At 69.6% G+C, this 8,066-nt stretch overlaps 1 protein-coding gene across 1 annotated transcript; it reads left to right on the forward strand.

Moving 5' to 3' along the window:
• The first annotated feature begins 6 nt into the window (after positions 1–6).
• On the forward strand, positions 7–7,555 carry LOC309685712 (myosin-binding protein H-like). Its single transcript, XM_082501444.1, has 4 exons — positions 7–69; positions 174–262; positions 1,662–1,854; positions 7,200–7,555. The coding sequence occupies exons 3-4, from the start codon at positions 1,818–1,820 to the stop codon at positions 7,484–7,486; spliced, it is 324 nt and encodes a 107-aa protein (XP_082357570.1). The 5' UTR covers positions 7–69; positions 174–262; positions 1,662–1,817; the 3' UTR covers positions 7,487–7,555.
• The last annotated feature ends 511 nt before the right edge of the window (positions 7,556–8,066 follow it).

The raw sequence follows: 8,066 nt of genomic DNA on the forward strand, positions 1-8,066 counted from the left end.
CGTCAACATCGCCGGCGAGAGCCCTCCGGCCCACCCTGGCCCAGCCCGTCACCGTCCGCGAGATCGTGGGTAGGTGTGGGGGCAGACCCCACACGTCCTCGTGTCCCCCCCCCACATCCATACGGGGCCCCACATTTTCTCCCCTTTTTTTAATTCCTCCCCCCCCCCCCCAGAACGGCCCAAAATCCGCCTCCCGCGGCAGCTGCGCCAGACCTACGTCAGGAAAGTGGGGGAACAGGTCAACCTCGTCATCCCCTTCCAGGTGAGGGGCTGCCCCACGGCGCTGTGGGGCGAGGGTACGGCCCCACGGCGCTATGGGGCGAGGGTACGGCCCCACGGAGCTATAGGGGAGGGTACAGCCCCATAAAGCCATAGGGGAAGGTCACAATCCAATAGATGTATAGGAGAAGGTCACAGCCCCACGGTGCTATGGGGTGAGGGTACAGCCCCACGGCGCTATAGGGGAGGGTACGGCCCCACGGAGCTATAGGGGAAGGTCATGGCCCCATAAAGCCATAGGGGAAGGTCAGGGTCTGAGGGATCTATAGGAGAAGGTCACAGCCCCACGGCGCTATGGGGCGAGGTTACGACCCCACGGCGCTATGGGGCTGCCCCACACATCAGTGGGAGCCATGAATGAGGGTGACGTGGATGAAGGAGGGGCGGCACTGGGGGACGCCATAAGTGCGGCCCTATAGGGACCCCACAGCCCCATAGGGGACCCCACAGCCCCATAAGGGACCTGATGGTGCTATAGGGCCGCCCCACGGCGCTATGGGGCTGCCCCACACATCAGTGGGAGCCATGAATGAGGGTGACGTGGACGAAGGAGGGGGCGGCGCTGGGGGACGCCATAAGTGCGGCCCTATAGGGACTCCACAGCCCCATAGAGGACCCCACAGCCCCATAAGGGACCCGAGAGCTCTATGGGGCGGCCCCACGGCGCTATGGGGCAGCCCCACACATCACTGGGAGCTATGAATGAGGGTGACATGGATGAAGGAGGGGGTGACACTGGTTGACGCCATAAGTGCGGCCCAGTAGGGACCCCACAGCCCCATAGGGAATCCCACAGCCCCATAGAGGACCCCACAGCCCCATAAAGGACCTGAGAGCCCTATGGGGCGGCCCCACGGCGCTATGGGGCTGCCCCCCACCCTAGGGGAAGCCGCGGCCGCAGGTGACGTGGACGAAGGAGGGGGCGGCGCTGGGGGAGGAGGTCCACGTGGCCCTATAGGGACCCCACAGCCCCATAGAGGACCCCACAGCCCCATAGGGGACCCAAAGGCACTATAGGGCCGCCCCACAGCGCTATGGGGCTGCCCCACACATCACTGGGAGCCATGAATGAGGGTGACATGGACGAAGGAGGGGGTGACACTGGTTGACACCATAAGTGCGGCCCAGTAGGGACCCCACAGCCCCATAAAGGACCCGAGAGCTCTATGGGGCACCAAAGGGCGCTATGGGGCGGCCCCACGGCGCTATGGGGCTGCCCCACACATCAGTGGAAGCCATAGCTGAAGGTGACATGGACGAAGGAGGGGGCGGCACTGGGGGACGCCATAAGTGCGGCCCAGTAGGGACCCCACAGCCCCATAAAGGACCCGAGAGCGCTATGGGGCTGCCCCACGGTGCTATGGGGCTGCCCCCCACCCTAGGGGAAGCCGCGGCCGCAGGTGACGTGGACGAAGGAGGGGGCGGCGCTGGGGGAGGACGTCCACGTGCGCAACTCGGAGTGCGACACCGTCTTCTTCATCCGCGCGGCCGCGAGGGGCCACTCCGGGGAGTACCGACTGCGCCTCCGCATCGACACCATGGAGGACGCGGCCGCCGTGCGCCTGCGGGTCATCGGTGGGCACTGGGAGGCACTGGGGGGCACTGGGAGCGCTGGGAGGGGCCCGGCTGGGGGCACTGGGGGGAGCTGGGGGCGCTGGGGGGCGCTGGGAGCGCTGGGGGCGCTGGGAGGGGTGGTACTGGGGGCACTGGGAGCGCTGGGAAGGGCCCTACTGGGAGCACTGGGGGGCACTGGGAGCACTGGGAGCATTGGGAGCACTGGGAGGGGTGGTACTGGGGGCACTGGGGGGAGCTGGGGGCGCTGGGGGCGTTGGGAAGGGTGGTACTGGGGGCACTGGGGGGTACTGGGAGCGCTGGGAGCATTGGGAAGGGTGGTACTGGGGGCACTGGGAGGCACTGGGAGCACTGGGAGGGGCCCGGCTGGGGGCACTGGGGGGAGCTGGGAGCGCTGGGGGCATTGGAAAGGGTGGTACTGGGGGCACTGGGGGGCGCTGGGAGCGCTGGGGGCGCTGGGAGGGGTGGTACTGGGGGCACTGGGGGGCGCTGGGAGCGCTGGGGGCGCTGGGAGGGGTGGTACTGGGGGCACTGGGGGGAGCTGGGGGCACTGGGGGCGTTGGGAAGGGCCCTACTGGGGGCACTGGGGGGCACTGGGGGGTACTGGGAGCACTGGGGGCGCTGGGGTCGCTGGGAGGGGTGGTACTGGGGGCACTGGGAGCGCTGGGAAGGGCCCTACTGGGAGCACTGGGGGGCACTGGGAGCACTGGGAGGGGTGGTACTGGGGGCACTGGGAGCGCTGGGGGCGCTGGGAGGGGTGGTACTGGGGGCACTGGGGGGAGCTGGGAGCACTGGGGGCGCTGGGAGGGGCCCGGCTGGGGGCACTGGGGGGAGCTGGGGGCGCTGGGGGGCACTGGGGGCGCTGGGGGCGCTGGGAGGGGTGGTACTGGGGGCACTGGGGGGCGCTGGGGGCGCTGGGGGCATTGGGAGGGGTGGTACTGGGGGCACTGGGGGATACTGGGAGAGCTGGGAGCGTTGGGAAGGGTGGTACTGGGGGCACTGGGGGGTACTGGGAGCGCTGGGAGTGCTGGGAGGGGTGGTACTGGGGGCACTGGGGGGCACTGGGGGGCACTGGGGGCGTTGGGAGGGGTGGTACTGGGGGCACTGGGAGCGCTGGGAGCGTTGGAAAGGGTGGTACTGGGGGCAATGGGGGGCACTGGGAGCACTGGGGGCACTGGGAGCACTGGGAGCACTGGGAGGGGTGGTACTGGGGGCACTGGGGGGAGCTGGGGGCACTGGGGGTGTTGGAAAGGGTGGTACTGGGGGCAATGAGGGGCACTGGGGGCACTGGGAGCGCTGGGAGGGGCCCGGCTGGGGGCACTGGGGGGAGCTGGGGGCGCTGGGGGGCACTGGGAGCGCTGGGAGTGCTGGGGGCGCTGGGAGGGGTGGTGCTGGGGGCACTGGGGGGCACTGGGGGCGATGGGAGGGGTGGTACTGGGGGCACTGGGGGGAGCTGGGGGCACTGGGGGGTACTGGGAGTGCTGGGAGCCCTGGGAAGGGCCCTACTGGGGGCACTGGGGGGTACTGGGAGCGCTGGGAGTGCTGGGAAGGGGTGGTGCTGGGGGCACTGGGGGGCACTGGGGGCGATGGGAGGGGTGGTACTGGGGGCACTGGGGGGTACTCGGGGCACTGGGGGGCACTGGGAGCACTGGGGGCGCTGGGAGGGGTGGTACTGGGGGCACTGGGGGGAGCTGGGGGCGCTGTGGGCACTGGGAGCGCTGGGGGCGCTGGGAGGGGTGGTGCTGGGGGCACTGGGGGGCGCTGGGGGCACTGGGGGCGCTGGGAGGGGTGGTACTGGGGGCACTGGGGGATACTGGGAGCGCTGGGAGTGCTGGGAGGGGTGGTACTGGGGGCACTGGGGGGCACTGGGGGGCACTGGGGGCGTTGGGAGGGGTGGTACTGGGGGCACTGGGAGCGCTGGGAGCGTTGGAAAGGGTGGTACTGGGGGCAATGGGGGGCACTGGGAGCACTGGGGGCACTGGGAGCACTGGGAGCACTGGGAGGGGTGGTACTGGGGGCACTGGGGGGAGCTGGGGGCACTGGAGGTGTTGGAAAGGGTGGTACTGGGGGCAATGAGGGGCACTGGGGGCACTGGGAGTGCTGGGAGGGGCCCTACTGGGGGCACTGGGGGGTACTGGGGGCACTGCGGGGTACTGGGAGCACTGGGAGGGGCTGTGCTGGGGGCACTGGGGGGAGCTGGGGGCGCTGGGGGCATTGGAAAGGGTGGTACTGGGGGCAATGGGGGGCACTGGGGGGTACTGGGAGCACTGGGAGCACTGGGAGGGGTGGTACTGGGGGCACTGGGGGGAGCTGGGGGCGTTGGGAAGGGCTCTTCTGGGGGCACTGGGAGTGCTGGGAGCGTTGGGAAGGGCCCTACTGGGGGCACTGGGGGGTACTGGGAGCACTGGGGGGTACTGGGAGCGCTGGGAGGGGTGGTACTGGGGGGAGCTGGGGGCGCTGGGAGCGCTGGGAAGGGCTCTACTGGGGGCACTGGGAGGCACTGGGAGCGCTGGGAGCGTTGGGAAGGGTGGTACTGGGGGCACTTGGGGGCACTGGGAGCACTGGGAAGGGCCCTACTGGGGGCACTGGGGGGCACTGGGAGCACTGGGAGCGTTGGGAGGGGTGGTACTGGGGGCACTGGGGTGTACTGGGAGCACTGGGGGGTACTGGGAGCATTGGGGGGTACTGGGAGAATTGGGAGGGGTGGTACTGGGGGTACTGGGAGCGCTGGGAGGGGTGGTACTGGGGACACTGGGGGGCGCTGGGAGCACTGGGGGGTACTGGGAGCACTGGGAGCACTGGGAGCATTGGGAAGGGTGGTACTGGGGGCACTGGGGGGTCCGGAGGGGCAGTTATGGGTCCGGGGGGGGCGGTTATGGGTCTGGGGGGGGCAGTTATGGGTCCGGAGGGGCAGTTATGGGTCCGGGGGGGGCAGTTGTGGGTCGGGGGGGCAGTTATGGGTCCGGAGGGGCAGTTGTGGGTCCGGGGGGGGCAATTATGGGTCCGGGGGGGGCAGTTGTGGGTCGGGGGGTGACAGTGCCCCCCCAGAGCGACCACATCCCCCCACAGCGCTGCGGGTGGTGGAGGTTTGGGGGGGTTAAGGGGTCTCGGGGGGGGGGTTGGGGGGCAGTTATGGGTCCGGAGGGGCAGTTGTGGGTCCGGGGGGGCAGTTGTGGGTCTGGGGGGGCAGTTATGGGTCGGGGGGGGGCAGTTATGGGTCGCGGGGTGACAGTGCCCCCCCAGAGCGACCACATCCCCCCACAGCGCTGCGGGTGGAGGAGGTTTGGGGGGGTTAAGGGGTCTGGGGGTGGGTTTGGGGGGCAGTTATGGGTCCGGGGGGGCAGTTGTGGGTCCGGGGGGGGCAGTTGTGGGTCGGGGGCTGACAGTGCCCCCCCAGAGCGGCCGGGCCCCCCCGCGGCGCTGCGGGTGACGGAGGTGTGGGGGGGTTAAGGGGTCTCTGGGGGGGTTTGGGGGGCAGTTATGGGTCCGGAGGGGCAGTTGTGGGTCTGGAGGGGCAGTTGTGGGTCTGGGGGGGCAGTTATGGGTCTGGGGGGGGGCAGTTGTGGGTCAGGGGGTGACAGTGCCCCCCCAGAGCGACCACATCCCCCCACAGCGCTGCGGGTGATGGAGGTGTGGGGGGGTTAAGGGGTCTCTGGGGGGGGTTGGGGGGCAGTTATGGGTCTGGAGGGGCAGTTGTGGGTCCGGAGGGGCAGTTGTGGGTCTGGGGGGGCAGTTATGGGTCGGGGTGGGGCAGTTATGGGTCACGGGGTGACAGTGCCCCCCCAGAGTGACCACATCCCCCCACAGCGCTGCGGGTGGAGGAGGTTTGGGGGGGTTAAGGGGTCTCTGGGGGGGTTTGGGGGGCAGTTATGGGTCCGGGGGGGCAGTTATGGGTCCGGGGGGGCAGTTGTGGGTCCGGAGGGGCAGTTGTGGGTCTGGGGGGGCAGTTGTGGGTCGGGGGGTGACAGTGCCCCCCCAGAGCGACCACATCCCCCCACAGCGCTGCGGGTGACGGAGGTGTGGGGGGGTTAAGGGGTCTCGGGGGGGGTTTGGGGGGCAGTTATGGGTCCGGGGGGGCAGTTGTGGGTCCGGGGGGGGCAGTTGTGGGTCGGGGGCTGACAGTGCCCCCCCAGAGCGGCCGTGTCCCCCCACGGCACTACACATGGCAGAGCTGGGGGGGGGGGGGGGGGTTAAGGGGTCTCTGGGGGGGTTTGGGGGGCAGTTATGGGTCCGGGGGGGGCAGTTGTGGGTCTGGGGGGGCAGTTATGGGTCTGGGGGGGGCAGTTGTGGGTCAGGGGGTGACAGTGCCCCCCCAGAGCGACCACATCCCCCCACAGCGCTGCGGGTGGAGGAGGTTTGGGGGGGTTAAGGGGTCTGTGGGGGGGTTTGGGGGGCAGTTATGGGTCCGGGGGGGGCAGTTATGGGTCCGGAGGGGCAGTTGTGGGTCCGGGGGGGGGGCAGTTGTGGGTCGGGGGCTGACAGTGCCCCCCCAGAGCGACCACATCCCCCCACAGCGCTGCGGGTGGAGGAGGTTTGGGGGGGTTAAGGGGTCTGGGGGGGGTTTGGGGGGCAGTTATGGGTCCGGGGGGGCAGTTGTGGGTCTGGGGGGCAGTTATGGGTCGGGGGGTGACAGTGCCCCCCCCCCCAGAGCGACCACATCCCCCCACAGCGCTGCGGGTGGTGGAGGTTTGGGGGGGTTAAGGGGTCTCTGGGGGGGTTTGGGGGGCAGTTATGGGTCTGGAGGGGCAGTTGTGGGTCCGGAGGGGCAGTTGTGGGTCTGGGGGGGCAGTTATGGGTCGGGGTGGGGCAGTTATGGGTCGGGGGGGTGACAGTGCCCCCCCAGAGCGACCACATACCCCCACAGCGCTGCGGGTGGTGGAGGTTTGGGGGGGTTAAGGGGTCTCTGGGGGGGTTTGGGGGGCAGTTATGGGTCCGGGGGGGGCAGTTGTGGGTCCGGAGGGGCAGTTATGGGTCTGGGGGGGGCAGTTATGGGTCGCGGGGTGACAGTGCCCCCCCAGAGCGACCACATCCCCCCACAGCGCTGCGGGTGGTGGAGGTTTGGGGGGGTTAAGGGGTCTCTGGGGGGGGGTTTGGGGGGGCAGTTATGGGTCTGGGGGGGCAGTTGTGGGTCTGGAGGGGCAGTTATGGGTCTGGGGGGGGCAGTTGTGGGTCGGGGGGTGACAGTGCCCCCCCAGAGCGACCACATCCCCCCACAGCGCTGCGGGTGGAGGAGGTTTGGGGGGGTTAAGGGGTCTCTGGGGGGGTTTGGGGGGCAGTTATGGGTCCGGGGGGGCAGTTGTGGGTCCGGGGGGGCAGTTGTGGGTCGGGGGCTGACAGTGCCCCCCCAGAGCGGCCGGGCCCCCCCGCGGCGCTGCGGGTGACGGAGGTGTGGGGCTGTAACGCGGCGCTGGAGTGGGACCCCCCCCGGGACGACGGCAACTGCGACCTGACGGGGTACACCGTGCAGAAGGCCGACACGCGCACCATGGTGAGGGGCTGCCCCACAGCGACCCACGGCTGCCCCACGGCGACCCACGGCTGCCCCACGGCTGCCCCACAACCGCCCCCGCACCCACAACTGACCCTCTCCAAGTCACAGCGAACGCACAACCGACACACAAATGATCCACAGTGACTCACAGCGACCCATAACTGACCCATAACTGACCCACAACTGACCCACAGCGACCCATAACTGACCCATAACTGACCCACAGCCACCCCCGACCCACAACTGACCCCCTCCCAAGTCACAGCGAACGCACAACCGACACACAAATGATCCACAGTGACTCACAGCGACCCATAACTGACCCATAACTGACCCACAACTGACACACAACTGACACACAACTGACCCCCCTCCAAGTCACAGCGAACGCACAACCGACACACAAATGATCCACAGTGACTCACAGCGACCCCTAACTGCCCCCCAACTGCCCCCCTGCCCCCTAAATGCCCCCCAGAGCCCCCCAACTGCCCCCCAAACCCCCCAGTTCCCCCCCAAACTCCCCATTTCCCCCCCAAACCCCCCAGTTTCCCCCCAGTTCCCCCCCAAACCCCCCAGTTCCCCCCCCATTTCCCCCCCCCAAACCCCCCAGTTTCCCCCCCAGTTGCCCCCCAAACTCCCCATTCCCCCCCCAAACTCCCCATTTCCCCCCCCAAACCCCCCAGTTTCCCCCCCAGTTCCCCCCCAACCCCCCCCAAACCCC

Source organism: Vanellus vanellus (genome assembly GCF_965231255.1).
Source record: "Vanellus vanellus genome assembly, contig: HAP1_SCAFFOLD_2454, whole genome shotgun sequence".
Lineage (NCBI taxonomy): Eukaryota > Metazoa > Chordata > Aves > Charadriiformes > Charadriidae > Vanellus > Vanellus vanellus.